Source organism: Somniosus microcephalus, unplaced genomic scaffold (genome assembly GCF_052327205.1).
Source record: "Somniosus microcephalus isolate GS21.2 unplaced genomic scaffold, FLI_Smic_1.0 unresolved_chr1, whole genome shotgun sequence".
NCBI lineage: Eukaryota > Metazoa > Chordata > Chondrichthyes > Squaliformes > Somniosidae > Somniosus > Somniosus microcephalus.
This window is the reverse complement of record NW_028225179.1, coordinates 124,239,001-124,263,370: the sequence shown is the minus strand read 5'-3', so window position 1 is coordinate 124,263,370 and position 24,370 is coordinate 124,239,001. Positions and strand designations below refer to the sequence as shown.

At 50.7% G+C, this 24,370-nt stretch overlaps 2 protein-coding genes across 3 annotated transcripts in view; both read left to right on the top strand.

Moving 5' to 3' along the window:
• Positions 1-24,370, top strand: part of LOC147095800 (vesicle-trafficking protein SEC22b-like) — a 523,236-nt gene that overhangs the window by 128,988 nt on the left and 369,878 nt on the right. The window lies entirely within an intron of this gene.
• LOC147095801 (pre-B-cell leukemia transcription factor 2-like) overlaps positions 10,114-24,370 on the top strand; it is a 54,826-nt gene continuing 40,569 nt past the window's right edge. The window contains exon 1 of the mRNA XM_085974172.1: positions 10,114-10,178. Coding sequence (XP_085830298.1) covers positions 10,114-10,178 — 65 coding nt within the window. The remainder of the gene's footprint in view (positions 10,179-24,370) is intronic.

Genomic DNA, 24,370 nt, shown 5'->3' with positions numbered 1-24,370 from the left:
GCCTGCCGACAAGATAGCCGTGGCGCCCCGCGTAAACCGCGGCATCTCAGTCTCCCTCCGGAACCGGACGCAAGCGCATGAGAAGCCCTGGATTTTTGGGAGCTGGCATCAGTGGCTGCCAGGCAGAGGAGGAAGAGTAAAAATCAGGCAGGATTCCTGCCCCTGATCACTGCCTGGTATCCCGACTGGAAGTGCACGTGTGTGCGTGTGTGCGTGTGTGTGTGTGTGGGGACACCGATCCGTGATGGTGTTGGCTCCCGCTGTCAGCTCGTGTGTAGCCTGCCTCTCACCAAGAGGAGGCCGATAAGCCAAAGTGAGAGATACATTAATGTGCGGGCTGTGTTGCTCAGCGGGCCTGTTAACAACACAACTCCGAAGTTTGTTTACCAAAGATTTGGATGTGTTGCAAGAACTTGGCAGCGACATGGACGGTCATATGAGGATAGGTCACTGCACCAGTTACAAAGGGGAATGTCATCTAGACAGTGGGGATGGAGGATGAAACACCAACTTCAGGGTGAGGTTCAGAAAATGTGCGAACAATTAACATGTCGTGCATTGACTGATAAAATAACGGGTTGTCAGAGACACAGTGACTGGGTACAGAAACACTCCTTCAGTACTCAGAGGGCACAGTGACTGGGTACAGAAACACTCCTTCAGTACTCAGAGGGCACAGTGACTGGGTACAGAAACACTCGTTCAATACTCAGGGGGCACAGTGACTGGGTACAGAAACACTCCTTCAGTACTGAGAGGGCACAGTGACTGGGTACAGAAACACTCCTTCAGTACTCAGAGGGCACAGTGACCGGGTACAGAAACACTCCTTCAGTACTGAGAGGGCACAGTGAGTGGGTACAGAAACACTCCTTCAGTACTGAGAGGGCACAGTGACTGGGTACAGAAACACTCCTTCAGTACTCAGAGGGCACAGTGAGTGGGTACAGAAACACTCCTTCAATACTGAGAGGGTTAACAGTATTCGGTCGTCAAAGTGGGTGTGTGCTAACCTCGCTGGACCGAAAGGGGTCCCGACCCTAGCTCCCTTGCTATCGTTGACTTGGCAACAACCAACAGTGTCAGCACGAGCCCAGCGCAAATACTTTCCTTATTTATCCTCGCAGCATAACAGCTGTGTGTGCTCATGCAGTTTATCAATATAAAAAATAAATCAGATTCATAAGAGGCCGACCGGGCATGCAGCCAGAGATGCAGTACCCTCGCAGTTAATTAGCAACTCATTAAACACACTGCAATAGCCAATATTAATTAAGTTTATTGGGAGTCACAGGATAGCAACAAAGTTGAAAACTGTATCATTTTCACTGCTTTTAATTAAACAAACCAGGCAAGTAATTACCCACTAATTAGTGAGAGAAAAATGGAGAGCGGATTTATGGTGAAGACTCCTTGTTTTGGTTTGTTGACTGGTTCTGTGTTTCCTGTTTCCTATCTCGGGTCCTAATCTTTCTATTCCACCACCCCCACCCACTTCCCTCCACCCACCTTCTCATTATCCCCTCTTTAATCACTGACTCCCACAGGTGCCAGCGAAGTCCCTCCAGCTCTGCGTCCAACTAGCCTCCGTTCGCGCGCGTGAGCCCAGCCGGCTATTTGACCATGGGGGCCTCACGGCGCCCGGCACCACCCGCCGTCTGCATCTACTGGCAGGGTTCACGATCGGGTGTGGGACCCCGACTGATTATATCCCCACCCCCGCTACCTGGGGGTAACCTTGGACTCTCCTGGTCCCCTGTTGCTCAGCTATTTAAGCGATAAGGATGCTGACCCTTTGGAGCACCCCTAGATTTCCTTTTAATAGAAGGTCAGGGTCAAGTGTCAGCTGTGGCTCAGTGGGTAGCTCACTTGCCTCGGAGTCAGAAGGTTGTGGGTTCAAGTCCCACTCCAGGCACATAAAGCTAGGCTGACACTCCAGTGCAGTGCTGAGGGAGCGCTGCACTGTCGGAGGTGCCGTCTTTCAGATGAGATGTTAAACCGAGGCCCCGTCTGCTCTCTCAGTTTGACATAAAAGATCCCATGGCCATTATTTCGAAGAAGAGCAGGGGAGTCCTCCCCGGTGTCCTGGGGCCAATATTTATCCCTCAACCAACATAACAAAAACAGATTATCTGGGCATTATCACATTGCTGTTTGTGGGAGCTTGCTGTGTGCAAATTGGCTGCCGCATTTCCAACATTACAACAGTGACTCCACTTCAAAGAGTACTTCATTGGCCGCAAAGCGCTTTGAGACGTCCGGTGGTCATGAGAGGCGCTATAGATGGGCAATAAATGCTGGCCTTGCCGGCGATGCCCAGATCCCATAAACGAATAAAAAGAAAGAAATGCAAATCTGTCTCTTTTTTCATTGCAATTATTATCAGCACCCATGGACTAGGAAGGAAAAGGGTGGGGTCATTTGGTGGGGGTGGGGTGGGGCGGGGCGGGCGGGCTCCTGATAGCTGCCCAATAATTCCTGTGTGCTTGTGTGGACGTGGGAGTGAGGACAGCATCAGGCATCCCCTGGTCAAGCAGCCTGCTGACTACGAAGGCTCCAGCAGAAATAATAGCCCCTTCAGATTGAAGGGGGGCACGGTGGCAAAGTGGTTAGCACTGTTGCCTCACAGCGCCAGGGACCCGGGTTCAAATCCGGCCTTGGGCGACTGTCTGTGTGGAGTTTGCACATTCTCTCTGTGTCTGCGTGGGTTTCCTCCGGGTATAAAACACTGGTTAGGCCACAGCTGGAATACTGTGTGCAGTTCTGGTCGCCACACTACAGGAAGGATGTGATCGCGTTAGAGAGGGTGCAGAGGAGATTCACCAGGATGTTACCAGGGCTGGAGCGCTTCAGCTATGAAGAGAGACTGGGCAGGTTGGGTTTGTTTTCCTTGGAGCAGAGGAGGCTGAGGGGGGACATGATTGAGGTGTACAAAATTATGAGGGGCATAGATAGGATGGATGCTGAGGAGCTTTTTCCCTTAGTAGAGGGGTCAATAACTAGGGGGCATAGATTCAAGGTAAAGGGCGGGAGGTTTAGAGGGGATTTGAGAAAGAACTTTTTCACCCAGAGGGTGGTTGGAGTCTGGAACTCACTGCCTGAAAGGGTTGTGGAGGCAGAAACCCTCACAACATTTAAGAAGCATTTGGATGTGCACTTGAAATGCCATAGCATACAAGGCTACGGGCCAAATGCTGGAATATGGGATTAGATTAGACAGGGCTTGATGGCCGGCGCGGACACGATGGGCCGAAGGGCCTCTATCCGTGCTGTATTACTCTGTGACTCTATGACTCTATGACTCTATGCTCCGGTTTCCTCCCACAGTCCAAAGATGTGCGGGTTAGGTTGATTTGGCTATGATAAATTGACCCTTCGTGTTAGGGGATTAAATACGTGGGGTTACGGGGATAGGGTGGGATATGTGTCGGTGCAGGCTCGATGGGCCGAAATGGCCTCTATCTGCACTGTGGGGATTCTGTGATACCGGGCCTTTAAGGGTTAAATTCAGGGGACAGGTTGAAATCTTGGCTGGTTATCTCCTTGAGGATAGGAGATTGAGGGGTGATCTGATCGAGGTGTTACAATGATAAAAGGATTCGATCGGGTGGATACAGAGAAACTCTTTCCTCCGGTGAGAGAAGCCCAGAACGAGGGGACATCATCTTAAAATTGGAGCCAAGCCATTGAGGAGGGAAATCAGGAAGCACGTTTTCACACAAAGGGTAGTGGAAATCTGGAACTCGCTCCCTCAAAAGGCTGTGGATGCTGGGAGACAATTGGCGCTTTCAAGACTGAGGTCGATAGATTATTGTTGGGTAAGGGAAGCGAGGGACATGGAGCAAAGGCGGGTACATGGAGTTGAGGTGCAGATCAGCCGTGATCTGATTGAAGGGCGGAGCAGGCTCGAGGGGCTGAGTGGCCTCCTCCTGTTACGGCACTGGGGGAATAGTCAACATCCGTTGAGCTTCCTTAATAAGAATCACCATCTCCATAAGAGGAGTGGAGACAGTTGGAAGGGGTAAGAAATGGAAGGAAGGAAGCGAGAAAGAAAGGAGAGAAGGAGCGAGAGAAAGAGAAAAAGAGAAAGGAAGAGAGAAAGAAAGAAAGAGTAAAGAGCGAGAGAACGAGGGAGGGAAAGAGAAAGAAAGAAAGAAAGAAAGAATAAAGAGCGAGAGAACGAGGGAGGGAAAGAGAAAGAGAGAAAGAGCGAGAGAATGAGGGAGAGAAAGAGAAAGTGAGAAAGGAAAAGAGAAAGAAAGAAAGAACTTGTATTTCTATAGCATCTTTTATGACCTCAGGATGTCCCAAAGCACTTTACAGCCAATTAAGTACTTCTGAAGCATAGTCGCTGTTGTAATGTAGGAAACGCGGCAGTCAATGAATCACAAGATAAAAATATGAGCGAGGTCTGAGATGAGCTGGCTCTTGCCCTTGAATGCTTGCACCTGATGCCAATAGTGCATAAGTATATTTTTATTATTTGTTCTGGGGATGTGGGTGTCGTTGGCGAGGCCAGCATTTATTGCCCATCCCTAGTTGCCCTTGAGAAGGGGGTGGTGAGCCGCCTTCTTGAACGGCTGCAGTCCGTGTGGTGATGGTACTCCCACAGTGCTGTGAGGGAGGGAGTTCCAGGAGTTTGACCCAGCGATGATGAAGGAACAGCTGGCATACGTCCAAGTCGGGACAGTGTGTTGGAGGGGAAGATGGAGGAGATGGTGTTCCCATGCGCCTTATGAAGAGGGAGAGACCAGGGTCTGAAGAAGACAGATGCCATTACCCTTGTTGAGCTCTTGTTTTTTTATTATTGCCTCTGCAGAAAAGCCAAACCCTTTGCTCCTGGCTCTACTCCAAGTGTAGTTTTAAGTCCACAACCCAGAGGCCAACAGAGAGGAGAAAATGGAGACAATGAATGTTTCTACTTCCTTTTCTTGTTTCGAAGTGCACTGAGAGGCCGAGATTACATAGAATTTACAGCACAGAAACAGGCAATTCAACCCAACATTTATGCTCCACACAAGCCTCCTCCCACCCCTCTTCATCTCACCCTATCAGCAAATCCTTCTATTCCTTCCTCCCTCATGTACTTATCTAGCTTCCCCTTAAATGCATCATCTACACTATTCCCCTCAACCACTCCCTGTGGTAGCGAGTTCCACATTCTCACCACTCTCTGGGTAAAGAAGTTTCTCCTGAATTCCTTATTGGATTTATGAGTGACTATCTTCTATTGATGGCCCCTTGTTTTGGACTCCCACACAAGTGGAAACATCTTCTGTACGTCTACCCTAACGAACCCTTTCGTATTCTTAAAGACCTCAGTCGTCTCATTTCCAGGGATATCTCACTTCAGCCCAGGAGCACGTATCAGGAAGTTCCACACTTACCAGAACAAGGGGGCCATAACCTTAAAATTTAGAGCTAGGCCGTTCAGGGGTGATGTCAGGAAGCACTTCTTCATACAAAAGGCAGTGGAAATCTGGAACTCACTCCCTGCAAAAAGCCGTTGAGGCTGGGGATCCAAACTGCAATTGATAGATTTATGTTCGGTAAGGGTATTTAGGGTTACGGAACCAAGGCAGATAGATGGAGTTAGGAGACAGATCAGCCGCGATCTAATTGAATGGCAGGACAGGCTCGAGGGGCTGAATGGCCTGCTCCTGTTCCTGTCTTCCACCAGGCCATTAATTCTAAGGGGTGGAAAACCGCAATGCTGGTGGGTGTGGAATTTCCAAGCATGCTTCAGGAGACTGAAGCTGAAACTCGCGGGGAAGAATGAAGAATGTTCTTGGCGGATCGTTATCGCCAACGGCGCCCGGTGTCCAGGGTCAGCGGGGCCTCAACTTCCTCCGCTATGGTGAGGCCGACCGATAAAGCCATTGGAAACGTAGCTCAACTCGGCACTTCCTCATCCCCATTGGTCCATCTTCTCCCCGTATCTCTCTGCCGTCTTTCGGGATAAGATGTTGGGATGAGAGGGCCCCATCTGCCTTCTCTCAGGTGGACATAAAAGATCCCACGGCATTATTTTGAAGAAGAACAGGGGGCAGTTCTCCCCTGGAATCCTGGATAATATTTCTCCCTCAACCAACATCACTAAAAACAGATGATCTGGTCATTGTCTCATTGCTGTTTGTGGGAGCTTGCTGTGCGCAAGATTGGCTGCCGCGTTTCCCACATTACAACAGTGCCTATACTTTAAAAAGTACTTCATTGGCTGCAAAGTGCTTTGGGACATCCTGAGATCATGAAGGCATTATATAAATGCAGGTTCTTTTGTTACCTCCAATTGCCACCTGCTTTAGGTACGATGGCAAGTTCGACAGACACCCCCCACCCTCACAACCCACTCTGATTCAACTGCCCCACCCCATGCACCCCCCTGCCTCTGGACTCCCGGTCCCAACCCTTCCCCCGTGCCTCACTACCCGATGGCTGGCAACCTGAAGCCAGCATTCCCACTTCTAGGCCGGGACAGTCCTAACAAGGAGCCGGCAATACCGAACAGATATGACGAAGTGTTTAGGCAGGAATACATGGGATGGGATTTTCCACTCCAGCGCTCCCGGAGCAGGGATATTCTGTACAATCCATGAGTTTCCGATCGTTAATTACATAGAGTCATAACAGCACAGAAGGAGGCCATTCGGCCCATCGAGTCCGTGCCAGCTCTCTGAAGAGCAATCCAGTCAGTCCCATTCGCCCCGCTCTATCCCCGTAGCCCTGCAAGTTTATTTCCCTCAAGTGCCTATCCAGTCTCCCCTTGAAAACATTGAGTGTCTCCGCCTCCACCACTTCCATCAGCAGCAAATTCCAGGTCATCACCACTCCTGCATAAAAAAGTTTTTCCTCACATCCCCTTGTATCTCTTGCCAAATCCTTAAATCTGTGTCCTATACTCCTTGTACCATCAGCTAGTGGGAACAGCCTTTCCCCGTCTAGCCTATCCAAACCTGTCATAATCTTGTACACCTCTATCAAATCACCCCTCAACCTCCTTTGCTCTAATGAAAACAATTCCAGCTTCTCCAACCTGTCCTGGTAGCTAAGAACCCCCATCCCCGGAACCATTCTGGCAAATCTCCTCTGCACCCTCTCAAGGGCCTTCACATCCTTCCTAAAGTGTGGTGACCAGAACTGGACACAATACTTCAGTTGTGGCCTAACCAGTGCTTTATAAAGGTTCAGCATAACTTCTCTACTTTTGTACTCAATACCTCTATTTATGAATGGTGTGGAGATGCCGGTGTTGGACTGGGGTGGACAAATGTAAGAAATCACACAACACCAGGTTATAGTCCAACAGCTTTATTTGAAATCACAAGCTTTCGGAGCGCTGCTCCTTCATCAGGTGAAGTGGAGAGATGCATAAAAACACAGCTTATATAGTCATCATAGAATAATGTCAGATGTTTACAGGTAATCTTTCTAACTGCCATTTATCACACCTCGGCAGAGAGATAATCACAGCAATCAAAGGTGTAAATGGTGTCCAAACAGGTCAGTCAGGAAAACATTACATCAAAGAACAATGAGGTGGGGTTACAAGGGGTCAAATGTTGCAGATGCTGGGGTCTGTATGAAAAACAAAAAAAGACAAAAAACATTTTTTTTGCTGGAAATCACAGCAGGTCCGGCCGCATCTGTGTGGCGAGAACAAGCCAACGACGACTCGAGTCTGGATGACCCTACATCAGGTGGGGTTACATGTAGCGTGACATGAACCCAAGATCCCGGTTGAGGCCGTCCATGGTGCGGAACTTGGCTATCAGTTTCTGCTCGACGATTTTGCGTTGTCGTGTGTCTCGAAGGCCGCCTTGGAGAATGCTTACCCGAAGATCGGAGGCTGAATGTCCTTGACTGCTGAAGTGTTCCCCGACTGGGAGGGAACACTCCTGCCTGGCGATTGTTGCGCGGTGTCCGTTCATCCGTTGTCGCAGTGTCTGCATGGTCTCGCCGATGTACCATGCTCTGGGGCATCCTTTCCTGCAACGTATGAGGTAGACAACGTTGGCCGAGTCACATGAGTATGTACCATGTACCTGGTGGGTGGTGTCCTCACGTGTGATGATGGTATCTGTGTTGATGATCTGGCATGTCTTGCAGAGGTTGCTGTGGCAGGGTTGTGTGGTGTCATGGTCACTGTTCTCCTGAAAGCTGGGTAATTTGCTGCAAACGATGGTCTGTTTGAGGTTAGGCGGCTGTTTGAAGGCGAGTAGTGGAGGCGCGGGGATGGCCTTAGCGAGGTGTTCATCATCATCGATGACATGTTGAAGGCTGCGAAGAACATGACGTAGTTTCTCCACTCCGGGGAAGTACTGGACGACGAAGGCGGCCTTCGAGACACACGACAATGCAAAATCGTCGAGCAGAAACTGATAGCCAAGTTCCGCACCCATGAGGACGGCCTCAACCGGGATCCTGGGTTCATGTCACGCTACATGTAACCCCACCTGACGTAGGGTCATCCAGACTCGAGTCGTCGTTGGCTTGTTCTCTCCACACAGATGCGGCCGGACCTGCTCTGATTTCCAGCAGAAAAAATGTTTATTATCTTTTTTTGTTTTTCATACAGACCCCAGCATCTGCAACATTTGACCCCTTGTAACCCCACCTCATTGTTCTTTGATGTAATGTTTTCCTGACTGACCTGTTTGGACACCATTTACACCTTTGATTACTGTGATTATCTCTCTGCCGAGGTGTGATAAATGGCAGTTAGAAAGATTACCTGTAAACATCTGACATTATTCTATGATGACTATATAAGCTGTGTTTTTATGCATCTCTCCACTTCACCTGACGAAGGAGCAGCGCTCCGAAAGCTTGTGATTTCAAATAAAGCTGTTGGACTATAACCTGATGTTGTGTGATTTCTTACATCTTCTATTTATGAAGCCCAAGATCCCATATGCTTTGCTAACCACTCTCTCAATATGTCCCACCACCTTCAGGGACATATGCACATTAACTCCCAGGTCCCTCTGTCCCTGCACACTCTTTAAAACTGCCATTAAGTGTATAAGTCCATAGAATTACATGGAATGCACAGCACAGAAACAGGCCATTCGGCCCAACTTGTCCGTGCTGGTGTTTATGCTCCACACGAGCCTCCTTCTTCCGATTGGGTGACCGCTTTGCGGAACACCTGCCTTCAGTCCGTAAGGGTGACCCCGAGCTTCCGGTCGCCTGTCATTTCAATTCACTGCTCCATTCCCACTCAGACCTCACCGTCCTCGGCCTTTTGCATTGTTCCACGTAAGCTCGAGGAACAGCACCTCATCTTCCGATTAGGCACTTTGCAGCCTTCCAGACTCAATATCGAGTTCAACAATTTCAGACCATAACCTCGGCCCCCATCATATTTTTATATTTTTTATCCACACTTTCGGTTTGTGCCTTTTCCTTTATTTTCTCTCCCACATGGCAGCTGTCTCTCACGCTGCCAGCACATTTCACACTTCATCTAGAGCCATTGTTTGTCTCTTTACCTGTCCTATTACCATCTCATCTCACCTTGAATATCTCTTAATGTCTCTTCACCTCTCCCAGACCTTCCCTTTTGTTCTTTCATCCCCTCCCCCATTTCCCAGCCCCAAACTTGCTTCTTAATCTGTTCCATTTCCTGCTTTTTTCTCAGTTCTGACGAAGGGTCTTCGACCTGAAGCGTTGACTCTGTTTCTCTCTCCACGGATGTTGTCTGGCCTGCTGAGGTTTTCCAGCGTTCCTGTTGTTATTTCTCCTTCCTGCTTACTTCATCTCACCCTATCAGCATACCCTTCTGTTACTTTCTTCCTTGTGTACATATCTAGCTTCCCCTTAAATGCATCTATGCTGACGGTCAGGAAATGGTGGGCTGGAGATGTGGAGTTTCCCAGTATGCTTTGCGGGCTGGCAATGAGAAGTGGATTATCAGGCCCACGGTGCCAATTATTAGCAGTAGAATCACGACCTCGGTGATTGAGTTACATGAGAGGGTTCATCCCGTATATTGGAAACACGGTCCCTTGGAAAACCCACCAGACTTTCCTTCTGTTAATCTCAGCGGGAGGAAAATCCATTGGGATCGGTTACCGGTGCTCCAGATTTACCATCCCACCTTCTACCCCGGCAATGCCTATAACCCCAGCCAGTGAACACCAAAACCGACCCCAAGCTCTCACTGTAAATGAGAAGAGGTGAGTGAAAGGGTTACTCCTCTCCACCAGAGCCAAGCTATCGTCCAGTGAGACAGCCTGTCCCCAGTGGAGGGGATTAATCTTAACTAACCGGGTGAAAGGACAGGGTGTCTGATCTTTAACTGTAAATGAGAAGGGACTGAGAGGGTTAATTCATGGGCTCTCCATTCTCTGCTCAGTGTACGATGAGTGACTATTTACTGTACAGGATGCTAAACTCATCGAACGTGCTGCGTGGCATTCTCATACCAGTTGTGTGTGTTTGTGTCTCTGTGTATGTATTACGTGTGTGTTTGTATGTCTACGTCTGCATGTGTGTGTGTGTCTGAGTATGTGTATGAATGTGTGTGTGTGTCTGTATGAGTGTGAGTGTATGTGTGTCTGTGTGAGTGTGTCTGTGAGCGTGTCTGTGAGTGTGTCTGTATGTCTGTATGCCTGTGAGTGTGTGGATGCGTGTGAGTGTTTCTGTGTGAGTGTCTGTGAGTGTGTGAGTGTGTGTCTGTGTGTGTCTGTGAGTGTGAGTCTGTCTGTGAGTCTGTCTGTGTGTGTGTGAGTCTGTGAGTGTGAGTCTGTCTGTGAGTGTGTTTGTGTGTGTGTGTGAGTCTGTGAGTGTGAGTCTGAGTAAGTGTGAGTCTGAGTGTGTGTGAGTCTGAGCGTGTGTGTCTGTGTGTGAGTGTGAGTCTGTGAGTGCGTGTTGGAGTGTGCCTGTGTGAGTCTGTGAGTGTGTGTGAGAGTGTGTCTGTGAGTGTGTGAGTGCGTGCGAGTGTGAGTCTGTGAGTGTGTCTGTGAGTGTTTGTGTCTGTGTGTGTGAGTGAGTCTGTGAGTGTGAGTCTGTGAGTGTGTGTGAGTCTGAGTAAGTGTGAGTCTGAGTGTGTGTGAGTCTGAGCGTGTGTGTCTGTGTGTGAGTGTGAGTCTGTGAGTGTGTGTTGGAGTGTGTCTGTGTGAATTTGTGAGTGTGTGTGAGAGTGTGTCTGTGAGTGTGAGTGTGTGAGTGTTTGTGTCTGTGTGTGTGAGTGAGTCTGTGAGTGTGAGTCTGTGAGTGTGTGAGTCTGAGTGTGTGTGAGTGTGAGTCTGTGAGTGTGTGTGAGTCTGTGTGTGTGTGTTGGAGTGTGTCTGTGTGAGTCTGAGTGTGTGTGAGTGTGTGTCTGAGAGTCTGTGTGAGTCTGTGAGTGTGTGTTGGAGTGTGTGAGTGTGTGTTGGAGTGTGTCTGTGAGATGATCATAGAGAAGAGTACCCTCAGTCAACTAGTCCTGGGACTCAGTGAAGTAACTACCAACACTACTAATAATAACCAGCCCCAGGACAGTGACATCCTAGCACAGAGAATTCGACCCAACACAATTATCACTAAACAAAAGGAAAAATATTTGACCTATTGGACAGAAACGACAAAAACCCAAAACAAACTCGATTGCTATTTGGTCCTAAACAGACAATACACCATGGCTGAATATCTGACCACGGTAAAGGATAGCAAACTGAGAAAAGCCTTGACAATGTACAGACTTAGTGAACATAGCCTGGCCATCGAAAAAGGCAGTCACAGGCAGACCTGGCTGCCCAGAGAGGACAGGATATGCTCTCACTGCAGTCAGGGAGTGGTGGAGACAGAGATGCACTTCCTCACAACTTGTGGAAACTATCAGGACATAAGGGAGAATTTCTACCCAAAATTCACAAAAATATGCCCTGAATTCAAAAATTTGAATGACCACCAAAAACTCCCATATCTATTGGGGGAACAGAGAAAATGTGTAACTATAGCGGCAAACTATGTTACAGCTTGCCACAAGCAGAGGGACAACCAGTGACCATTAAATCTAAGAAAAGATTATATGCATATTATATGTGTGTATATATCTATGTATACATGGGTATACTTGTCTATACACTGTGGCCTAGAAATTCAGTATAGCCACGTTTGGGGCGCTACAGCATGGCGTTCGCTAACTTTTGCGCCCGGCGCAATTTAGTGCCACCTTCGCCGATATTCAGTTGCATCGCCCCAAGAGGTTGCTGCTGCGCTAAAGCAGGCGATGCACGACTATCATTAGGCGCTAAGCCGGCGATCCGGGGCGCAAACACTGAAGGCGGGCGCAGCGCAGGTGCGGCGAGTTGCTCATTGAGGCCAGACAGTCAGGCGCCGGTCAGCACTTAAAGGGGGAGGGTGGAATTGCTTGGCTGCCACGCCCTGCACACTGCAGCCCTAAGGCAAGGCCTGAACACTGCTTCTGGAACAGCTCCACGCCCAGGAGAATGGAGAAGGCCAGGGAGAGAGCGCAGCGCTTCGGCGAGGGTGACCTGAGGCTGCTGGTTGGCGCAGTGGACCGCAGGCGCCATATCCTCTTCCCTGAGGGTGGCAGGAGGCCGCTGGCCGCCGAATATCGGAAAGCATGGAGGGATGTGGCAAACAGGGTCACGTCCAACAGCGTGGTTGGCAGGACACCAACCCAGTGCCGGAAAAAATTCAACGACCTCACTCGGGTTGTCAGGGTGAGTACCCTTTCCAGTATCCTCCTCATCCCTGCATGTGCACCTCACTTTATGGCCAAACAGGTCTGAAAGCCCTAATGGCCAGCCCTCATCCAGCAGCTATGGGACTGTCATGAAAAGCACTTGCGCAATCAGGACTTTAGACACTGTCAGGGCTATTCGACCATGGGAGGCAGTGCGGGCAAGATCAGGGCTTGACACTGTACTTAGAGGCGGTCCTTTCTCTTGTAGGCCAAGCTGGCGCATAACAGAAGACAGCAGCGACAGGCCGGGGGAGGCCGTCCTGACCTGAAACAGCTGAGCGACCTCGCGCAGCGAGTGGAGCGGATCATGGCAGGCCGGCTGAGTGGCCCCGTTGCCACTGGAGATGCTGACCCTGTTCTGGGCACCAATGGTAAGGTCATCACCTTTTTGACCTCTCCCTTTCCACTTGCGCCTCACGCCAGCATCCTTTGCCACTATCGAACCAATGCAGTGCACAGCAGCACACATGCCTCCCTCGCTGCCGCCCTGTCCTCACTCTAAAGCAACTCTTGTGCCTCCCTGCTTTCAGATGGTGACTCTCCAGGTGAGGAGGCGGCCCCCCAAGCTGGCACTGTGTCCGAGTCAGACATAGAGGAGGAGGAAGAGGAAGCCAGCCCATCAGGGACAGCCGAGGCAGCCCATGGCCATGATGGTGACACGTCTTCCCTGGAGGGGAGCAGGGGGGAAGGGTCGGAGGATAGTGAAGCCCCGAGGCCGGAGAGGCAGCGGACCTGAGCAGGATCACCAGAGGCGGGAGAGCTACATAAAGAGCAGCCCGAGGCAGCGAGGCCCAGAGCCCCGAGACCGGAGAGGCAGCGGACCTGAGCGGGATCACCAGAGGCGGGAGAGCTACATAAAGAGCAGCCCGAGGCAGCGAGGCCCAGAGCCCCGAGACCGGAGAGGCAGCGGACCTGAGCGGGATCACCAGAGGCGGGAGAGCTACATAAAGATCAGCCCGAGGCAGCGAGGCCCAGAGCCCCGAGACCGGAGAGGCAGCGGACCTGAGCGGGATCACCAGAGGCGGGAGAGCTACATAAAGAGCAGCCCGAGGCAGCGAGGCGTACCAATCCAGGTTCCGGGAGAGAGGTAAAAAGTAATCCAAGTGTGACGTCAGCAGGAAGCAGGTAAGTGATTGGTTGGTGAGTATTTCTCTCTTTTCAATACAAGCTTGAATTCTGTGGTGTTAAATTTCTAGGGTCTCTGTGGTGTAGTGGGGACAGTTGGTAAATAAAGCGCCCTAGAGTATACCTGTAACTGAGGTATTGAATAAATTTTTTAATTAATTAAAGGAGTAAGTCATGGCAGGAGAGCTCAGCCCCGTGTTCTGCTCCTCTTGCTCCATGTGGGAAGTCAGGGACGCTGCCAGTGTCCCTGATGACCATGTGTGCAAGAAATGCATCCAGCTGCAGCTACTTGTAGACCGCATTGCGGCGCTCGAGCTGCGGGTGGATGAGTTTTGGAGCATGCGCGATGCTGAGAGGGTCGTGGATTGCACGTTTAGCGAGTTGTTCACGCCGCAGGGTAGGGCTGCACAGGCAGAAAGAAACTGGGTGACCATCAGGCGGAGCAACAGAGGCAGGCAGGAAGTGCAGGGGACCCCTGCGGTCATCCCCCTTTCAAACAGGTATACCAAGTTGAATACTGTTGAGGGGGATGACTCACCAGGGGAAAGCAGCAGCAGCCAACTTCCTGGCACCAGGGACGCTTCTGCTGCTCAGAAAGGGAGGAAAAAGAGTGGGAGAGCAATAGTGGTAGGGGATTCTATCATAAGGGGAACAGATAGGCGTTTCTGTGGCCGCAAACGTGACTCCAGGATGGTTTGTTGCCTCCCTGGGGCCAGGGTCATGGATGTCACTGAGCGGCTACAGGGCATTCTTAAGGGGGAGGGTGAGCAGGCAGAGGTCGTGGTCCACATTGGGACCAACGACATAGGTAGGAAGGGGGATGAGGTCCTGCATCAAGAATTTAGGGAGCTAGGTAGCAGATTAAAGAGCAGGACCTCAAAGGTTGTAATCTCTGGATTACTCCCAGTGCCACGTGCTAGTGAGTATAGGAATAGGAGGATAGAACAGATGAATGCGTGGCTAAAGAGTTGGTGCAGGAGGGAGGGTTTTAGTTTCCTGGATCACTGGGCCTGCTTCTGGGAAAGGTGGGACTTGTACAAGTAAGACGGGTTGCACCTGAACCAGAGCGGGACAAATATCCTTGCGGGGAGGTTTGCTAGCACTGATGGGGGGGGTTTAAACTAACTTGGCAGGGGGATGGGATACAGAGGGGAGCTGAAATAGGGGGTGATGTGCTGCCAATTATAGAGAAAAAAACAAGTCAGCTTGGTAGACAGGGCAAATATATAAGGGCAAGGCTGGATGGCATCTATTTTAATGCAAGGAGTCTTGCAAATAAGGTGGATGAGCTGAAGGTGTTGATAAACACATGGGAGTACGATATTGTTGCTATCACGGAGACATGGTTGAGGGAGGGGCAAGACTGGCAGCTCAATATTCCGGGGTACAGAATCTTCAGGCGAGACAGGGGGGGAGGGATAAGAGGAGGGGGTGTCGCAATATTAATTAAGGAATCAATTACTGCCATAAGGAGGGATGATATATTAGCAGGTTCGTCTAATGAGGCCATATGGGTGGAGCTTAAAAACAAAAAGGGGGAAAGCACTTTGCTGGGAGCGTACTATAGGCCCCCAAACAGTCAGGGGGAGATAGAGGAACAGATATGTAGGCAAATCTCAGAGAAATGTGCAAATAATAGGGTAATAATAATGGGGGATTTCAACTTCCCCAATATTAACTGGGATAGTCAGAGTGTGAAAGGCTCAGAGGGTGTAGAATTCTTAAAGTGCATCCAGGAGAGATTTTTGAGCCAGCATGTAGAAAGTCCTACAAGAGAGGGGGCGGTACTGGACCTAATTCTAGGGAATGTGGCCGGCCAAGTGGAAGAAGTGCTAGTAGGTGAGCACTTTGGTGACAGTGACCATAATATGGTGAGATTTAAGGTGGTCATGGAAAAGGACAGGGATGGGCCGGAAATAAAGGTTCTAAATTGGGAGAAGGCCGATTTTAATAGGATAAGGCAGGATCTGGCCAAAATGGACTGGGATCAGCTACTTGTAGGAAAATCCGCATCGGAGCAATGGGAGGCTTTCAGAAGGGAGATTGAGATCATACAATGGCAACATGTTCCCGTAAAGGTCAAGGGTGGTTCCAAAAACCACAGGGAACCTTGGATGTCAGGGGCTATACGAGAATGGATTAGGAAAAAAAGGAGGGCTTTTGGCAGATACAAAAGGCTAAAGACGGAGGAAGCCCTAGAGGAGTACAAAAAGTGCAGGGGGATACTTAAAAAAGAAATTAGGAGATCAAGGAGGGGCCATGAAATAACACTGGCGAGCAAAATAAAAGAAAACCCTAAGATGTTTTATAAGTATATTAAGGGTAAGAGGATAACTAGGGAAAAAATAAGGCCTATTAGGGACAAAAGTGGCAATCTGTGTGTGGAGCCGGAAGATGTAGGAGGGGTTCTAAATGAATTTTTTGCATCTGTTTTCACTATGGAGAAGGACGATGTAGACATAGAAATAGGGCGGGGGGACTGTGATATGCTCGAACATATTAACATCGAGAGGGAGGAGGTATTGGCGGTTTTAGCAGGCCTAAAAATGGATAAATCCCCAGGCCCGGACGAAATGTATCCCAGGCTGCTGTGTGAGGCAAAGGAAGAGATTGCGGGGGCTCTAACACATATATTCAGAACCTCTCTGGCCACAGGGGATGTGCCAGAGGACTGGAGAACCGCTAATGTAGTACCATTATTCAAGAAGGGGAGTAGGGAAAAACTGGGGAACTACAGGCCAGTGAGCCTAACATCAGTGGTAGGAAAATTATTGGAAAAAATTCTGAGGGACAAAATTAGTCTCCACTTGGAGAGGCAAGGATTAATCAGGGATAGTCAACATGGCTTTGTCAAGGGAAGATCATGTCTGACTAATTTGATTGAATTTTTTGAGGGGGTGACTAGGTGTGTGGATGAGGGTAACGCAGTGGATGTGGTATACATGGATTTCAGTAAGGCCTTCGATAAAGTCCCACACAGGAGACTGGTCAAGAAGGTAAGAGCCCATGGAATCCAGGGTGCCTTGGCACATTGGATACAAAACTGGCTTAGTGGCAGAAGGCAGAGGGTGATGGTCGAAGGTTGTTTTTGTGACTGGAAGCCTGTGGCCAGTGGGGTACCACAGGGATCGGTGCTGGGTCCCTTGCTGTTTGTGGTCTACATTAATGACTTGGATATGAATGTAAAAGGTATGATCAGTAAGTTCGCGGATGATACAAAAATTGGTAGGGTGGTAAATAGCGAGGAGGGTAGTCTCAGTCTGCAGGACGATATAGATGGGTTGGTCAGATGGGCGGAACAGTGGCAAATGGAATTTAACCTGGAAAAGTGCGAGGTGATGCACTTTGGGGGGACTAACAAGGCAAGGGAATACACAATGAATGGTAAGACCCTAGGCAAGACGGAGGGTCAGAGGGATCTGGGTGTGCAAGTACACAGATCCCTGAAGGCGGCAGAACAGGTGGATAAGGTGGTAAAAAAGGCATATGGGATACTTGCCTTCATTAGCCGAGGCATAGAATATAAGAGCAAGGAGGTTATGATGGAGCTGTATAAAACACTGGTTAGGCCACAGCTGGAATATTGTGTGCAGTTCTGGTCGCCACACTACAGGAAGGATGTGATCGCTTTGGAGAGGGTGCAGAGGAGATTCACCAGGATGTTACCAGGGCTGGAGCGCTTCAGCTATGAAGAGAGACTGGGCAGATTGGGTTTGTTTTCCTTGGAGCAGAGGAGGCTGAGGGGGGACATGATTGAGGTGTACAAAATTATGAGGGGCATAGATAGGATGGATACTAAGGAGCTTTTTTCCTTAGTAGAAGGGTCAATAAATAGGGGGCATAGATTCAAGGTAAAGGGCGGGAGGTTTAGAGGGGATTTGAGAAAGAACTTTTTCACCCAGAGGGTGGTTGGAGTCTGGAACTCACTGCCTGAAAGGGTTGTGGAGGCAGGAACCCTCACAACATTTAAGAAGCATTTGGATGAGCACTTGAAATGCCATAACATACAAGGCTACGGACCAAATGCTGGAATATGGGATTTGATTAGACAGTGCTTGATGGCCGGCGCGGACACGATGGGCCGAAGGGCCTCTATCCGTGCTGTATTACTCTATGACTCTATGACCAGCGGGCTGCAGCAACGCGGGAGGGGTGGGGAAGCTCGGCGGCCTTCTCCCCGGAGGGTGAGTGCAGCCTCCAGTCCTGCTACGGTGAGCGCAGAGGAGGTGCGGCTCCTAGCGGAAATGGGCGCCCAGGCTGAGCACAGGCACACTGAGCTCATGGCTGCAGTGGCAAGGATGCCTGACACCATAGAGTCACTGGCAAGGAGTGTGCAGGAATTCGGGGCAGCACAGGCCAGAAGTCTGCAACAATTCAGTGTAGCACAGGCCAGGAGTCTGCAGGACATCGCGGCAGCACAGGCTAGGAGTCAGCAGGACTTCGCTGCTTCACAGGCGGCTTCTAGCCAAGTGCTCAGTCGTGCCGTGCATTCACTGGCTGCTGTCATGCAGACACAGACCAGGGCCACACGGGCACTAACTGCTGCCACCCTCGCTGGATCAGCCAGGCATCGCCGGGGCACTCGCTGTGCCGCAGCAGCCCAGCAGTCTGTGCCTCAGCAGATTGCTGCGCATGCTGCAGTGCTGGCCCGTGCGCGTGCCAATGTCTCAGCCGACCAGGGAGTGCCTGTGATCTGTCAGGTTGGCAGCATTCCTGCAGCCAACACTGTCACTCCTCCAATGCAGCTGCCACCAGCTGTTGGACAGACTGCTGCCGCCCAAGCAGAGTTGGAGCAGTCAGCAGCCGGCCCCTCCAGGCCCAGAGCTGGTCCAGGCCGTCCCCCAAGGGCATCTGCCGACTCACCATCTGACCCTCAGCAGCCTTCCCCCAGCCTTGCTGCAGCCACTGGGGTCCCATTGAGGAGGAGCTGCAGGGCGGGAAGGGGCCAATCGCAGAAGCGAGGCGGATCACCCTCGCAGGGGAAAAAGTAGAAGGTGTGGCCAAATGTTGTGTTTTACTTATAAAAGCCGAGACTGGTGTATTTGTTTCATATATAAAAGCCGAGACTGGTGTATTTGTTTCATATTTAAAGGCCGAGACTGGTGTATTTGTTTCATATTTAAAGGCCGAGACTGGTATATTTGTTTTACTTGTAAAGGCCGAGACTGGTGTATTTGTGTTTTTGGGGGGGGTTTCTCTCCATTAGTTTGTCATGTGGGAAGGGCACAGAGGTATCATAGTAAAAAAATTTCTTAAATCGCACTGTCCATGCTTTCTTTTGGAAGTCCTGGTTGCCCTGCTCGGCTGAGGGCTTGTGGAGCGGCTACATTCATCTTCTGCCATTGGCACAAGCCATTCCCTGAGAGGGGGCCTAGAACCGACTTGCAATAAGCCGCCGACGGGCGGCCCTTGCACTTTCTGCCTCCCTCCTGTGCTGGTCCTCCGCCTCCTCCTCCTCCTCCTCCTCTGGTGGTCCTCCAATGTCTGCTGGCAGTGGCTGAGTCCTGCGGATAGCCAGGTTGTGCAGCATGCAGCACACGACAACGAAATGGGAGACTCGCTCAGGCAAGTACTGTAGGGCTCCTCCGGAACGATCCAGACAGCGGAACCGTTGCTTCAGCACACCGATTGTTTGCTCAATGATGTTCCTGGTTGCTTGATGGCTCTCATTGTATCCCACTTCAGCAGGGGTGCTGGGCGCACGGAGCGGGGTCATCAGCCAGGTGCACAAAGGATAGCCTTTGTCCCCGAGATGCCATCCTCGTGGGTGAGGCTGGGCCTCGAACATGTCTGCCACAGAAGTCTGGCGCAGGATGAAGGCATCGTGGCTGCTGCCTGGAAAGCGGGCATTGACAGCTAGGATGAGCTGCCTGTGGTCACACACCAACTGCACGTTGAGCGAATGGTAGCCCTTCCGGTTGTGGTAATTCTCGGCATTCTCTAGAGGTGCCCGCAAAGCCACATGCGTGCAGTCAATGGCGCCCTGCACCATGGGGAAGCCCGCTAATGCTGCAAAGCCCATTGCACGCTGTTGCTGCTTGTCAACGGTCATGGGGAAGGAGATGAACTGATGTTTCCTTCTGAAAAGGGCATTGGTCACCTGGTGGATGCAGCAATGTACCGCAAACTGGGAGATGTTGGAAATGTCCCCAGTAGCGGATTGGAAGGAGCCGGTGGCATAGAAGTTGAGAGCCACCGTCACCTTCACTGCCACCGACAGAGATGTCCTGCTCCTCAGCTGTGGCTGCAGATCTCCGCGAAGCAGGTGGCAGATCTCAGTGACCACCGCCCTTCTGAATCGCAGCCTCCGAACACACTGCTCCTCAGACATGTTCAGATATGAGAACTACTGGCGGTATACCCTGGGTGGGTAAGGCCTCCTTTGCCGACGCCTGTTGCCCCTTCTCCGTCTGGCCATGACTGGCACTCTCTCACGGCATCTCTGAGCCCTTTGAATGCAATGGAGAAGCCCAACGTTTCCACCCATTGCAGCCCCCATTATATGTTTCCAATCAATGCTATGACTCTGAAGTTAAAGACAAGTGCAAAGCTGTGGCCTGAAGCCACAAGTACCTGTGCGAGTGTTGAGCCAAACCAGAAAGCTCTCTACCTTTGTCTCTCTCCAAAGATCCGTGTCTCACAAAGAAGGAGTGGTGCAAAATGGCTGCCATTTATACTGCAGGAGGAGTCCCCTTTAATTAGCGCCCCCCGCGCCCCGCAGCGACTGGGAACCGTTCCCCTCTACCAGTCGCTATGGGGCGCCAGGCGCACAATAGGCCGGCGCCACTGAATTTCCGGTTTGGGGCGCACAAAGGGCGTTGCACCATGAAATGACGTCAGGATCTGCGCGCGCAGCTGAGCGCGCGCGCAAAGGTTTTGCGCCGCCGCTAAATCTTAACTGAAGTTCACGAGAGGCGCAGATCGCGCTGTGCCCGGGCGCTAGCCGCTTAGCACCCCACTTCTCCTCCTCCTAAGGCGCCAGCGGCTGGTGCAAACAACTGAATTTCTAGGCCTGTATGTCGAGATCGGTGTTTATGTGGTCAATCATACATGTATTTCTGTGCTTTGGCAACATAAGATGTATCTTGTCATGCCAATAAAGCAATTTGAATTGAATTGAATTGAGTCTGTGAGTGTGTGTTGGAGTGTGTCTGTGTGAGTCTGTGTGTGTTGGAGTGTGTCGGAGTCTGTGAGTGTGTGTTGGAGTGTGTCTGTGTGAGTCTGTGTGTGTTGGAGTGTGTCGGAGTCTGTGAGTGTGTGTGAGAGTGTGTCTGTGAATCTGTGTGTGTGTGTTGGAGTGTGTCTGAGTGTGTCTGTGTGAGTCTGAGTGTGTGTGAGAGTGTGTGTGTGAGTGTGAGTCTGTGTATGTGTCTGAGAGTCTGTGTGTGTTTGTTGGAGTGTGTCTGTGTGAGTCTGTGTGTGCGTCTGAGAGTTTGTGTGTGTGTGTGTTGGAGTGTGTCTGAGTGTGTCTGTGTGAGTCTGTGAGTGTGTGTGAGAGTGTGTGTGTGAGTGTGAGTCTGTGTGTCTGTCTGAGAGTCTGTGTGTGTGTTGGAGTGTGTCTGTGTGAGTCTGCGAGTGTGTGTGAGAGTGTGTGTGTGAGTGTGAGTCTGTGAGTGTGTGTGTGAGTGTGAGTCTGTGAGTGTGTGTGAGAGTGTGTCTGTGAATCTGTGTGTGTGTGTTGGAGTGTGTCTGTGTGAGTCTGTGTGTGTGTCTGTGAGTCTGTGTGTGTGTGTTGGAGTGTGTCTGTGTGAGTCTGTGTGTGTCTGAGAGTTTGTGTGTGTGTGTTGGAGTGTGTCTGTGTGAGTCTGTGTGTGTGTCTGAGAGTTTGTGTGTGTGTGTTGGAGTGTGTCTGTGTGAGCCTGCGAGTATGTGTGAGAGTGTGTGTGTGTTTGTTGGAGTGTGTGTGTGTGAGTCTGCGAGTGTGTGTGAGAGAGTGTGTGTGAGTGTGCGTCTGCGAGTGTGTGTGAGAGTGTGTGTGTGAGTGTGAGTCTGTGAGTGTGTCGGTGTAAGTCTGTGTGTCTGTGTTGGAGTGTGTCTGTGTGATTGCTCGTGTGCAGCCTGGCTGAACTCTGACACCTAGCGGCTGTTGTTTTCAAATGTTTATGTGATGACATCACTGTGCACCAATAAGGAAGAGCTTGAGGAGGACAATGTGGGCCCAATTCTCAACATCCTCTCTCTCTCCCTCTCTCTCTCCACTCTCATTTTCTCTCTCTATCCCCTCTCTCTCTCTGTCTCTGTATCGCTCCATTCTTACCTCTCTCCACTCCTCTCTCTCTCATATTTTTCTCTCGAGCCTCTCTCTTCCACTCTCTCCATGCTCTCTATGCTCTCTCTTTTATTTCAATCTCAATTCAATTAAATTCAATTCAAATCGCTTTATTGGCATGATAAGGTACATCTTATGTTGCCAAAGCATCGAAAAACATTTATGGTTGAACACATAAACGCAGATCTTTTCATACAGTGTATAAACAGATATATCCCTGAGTGTATAAATATACATTCGTATAATTTGTATATACTCTTTTCTTAGGTTTACTGGTTGTCCCTCTGTTTATGGCAAGCTGTAACATAGTGTGCCGCTAAGGTTACACAGTTTCTCTGTTCCCCTAGTAGGTATGGGAGTTTTTGGCCGTCATTCAAATTTCTGAATTCAGGGCATATTTGTGAGAATTTTTGATAGAAATTCTCCCTGATGCCCTGATATTTTCCACAAGCTGTGAGGAAGTGCATCTCTGTCTCCACCACTCCCTGACTGCAGTGAGAGCATATCCTGTCCTCTCTTGGCAGCCGGGTCTGTCTGTGTCTGCCTTTTTCGATGGCCAGGCTTTGGTCACTAAGTCTGGACCGGTCAAGGGTTCAAGGTTTTCTCAGTCGCTCTCTGCCCTCCTATCTCTCTCCCTTTCCCACTCTCCTATATCTGTCTCTCACACTCTCTCTCCCCTCTCTCTCTCTCCACTCTCCTCTCCTCCTTTCCCTCTCTCTCTCACATCTCTCTCTCCACTCCTCTCTCTCTCTCCCACTCTCTCTCTCTCTCTCTCTCCCCGACACCTCCCTCTCGACAGACTCTCCCTCTCTCTCTCTCCCCACTCTCTCTCTCCCACCTCTCTCTCTCTCTCTCCCACCTCCTCTCTCTCTCTCCACTCCCCTCTCTCTCTCCCACTCCTCTCTCTCTCTCTCTCTCTCCCACTCCTCTCTCTCTCTCTCTCTCTTCTCCCACTCCTCTCTCTCTCTCCCCCACTCCCCTCTCTCTCTCTCCACTCCCTTTCTCTCTCTCCCACTCCTCTCTCTCTCTCTCTCTCCCTCTCCTCTCTCTCCACTCCCACTCTCTCTCTCTCCCACTCTCCCTCTCTCTCTCTCTCCTCACTCTCTCTCTCTCTCCTCTCCTCTCTCTTCCTCTCTCTCTCCCTCCTCCCCTCTCTCTCTCCCACTCCCCTTTCTCTCTCCCCCCTCTCTCACTCTCCTCCCTCTCTCTCTCTCTTCCACCCCCTCTCTCTCCCACACCCCCCCTCTCTCCCCACTCCCATCTCTCTCGCTCCCACCCCCCTCTCTCTCTCACACTCCCCTTTCTTTCTCCCCCCACTCCTCTCTCTCCTCTCTCTCTCTCTCTCTCTCTCCCACTCTCTCTCTCTCACTCTCTCTCTCTCACCCACTCCTCTCTCACTCTCTCCCACTATCACTCTCCCACTCTCTCTCTCTCTCTCCCTCTCTCTCTCTCTCTCTCTCTCCCTCTCTCTCTCTCCCTCTCTCTCTCTCTCCCTCCCACTCTCCCTCTCCCACTCTCTCTCTCTCTCCCCCTCTCTCTCTCTCTCTCTCTGTCACTCTCACACTCTCTCACTCTCACACTCCCTCACTCACACTCTCTCACTCACACTCTCTCACTCACACGCACACTCTCACTCACACTCTCACTCACACTCACACTCTTTCACTCACACTCTCTCACACACACACTCACACTCTCTCACTCACACTCTTTCACTCACACTCTCTCACTCACTCTCTCACTCACACTCTCTCACTCACACTCTCTCACTCACACTCTCTCACTCACACTCTCTCACTCACACTCTCTCACTCACACTCCCACACACTCTCACCTCACACTCTCTCACTCACACTCTCTCACTCACACTCCCACACTCTCTCACTCACACTCTCTCACTCACACTCCCTCACTCACACTCTCTCACTCACTCCCTCACTCACTCTCTCACTCACACTCTCTCACTCACTCTCTCACTCACTCTCTCACTCCCACTCTCCCACTCACACTCTCCCACTCACACTCTCTCACTCACACTCTCTCACTCACACTCCCTCACTCACACTCTCTCACTCACACTCACTCACTCACACTTCCCTCACTCACACTCTCTCACTCACACTCTCTCACTCACACTCTCTCACTCACATTCTCTCACTCACACTCTCTCACTCACACTCACACTCTCTCACTCACACTCCCTCACTCACACTCACACTCTCCCACTCCCACTCCCTCACTCCCACTCTCTCACTCACACTCTCTCACTCACACTCCCTCAC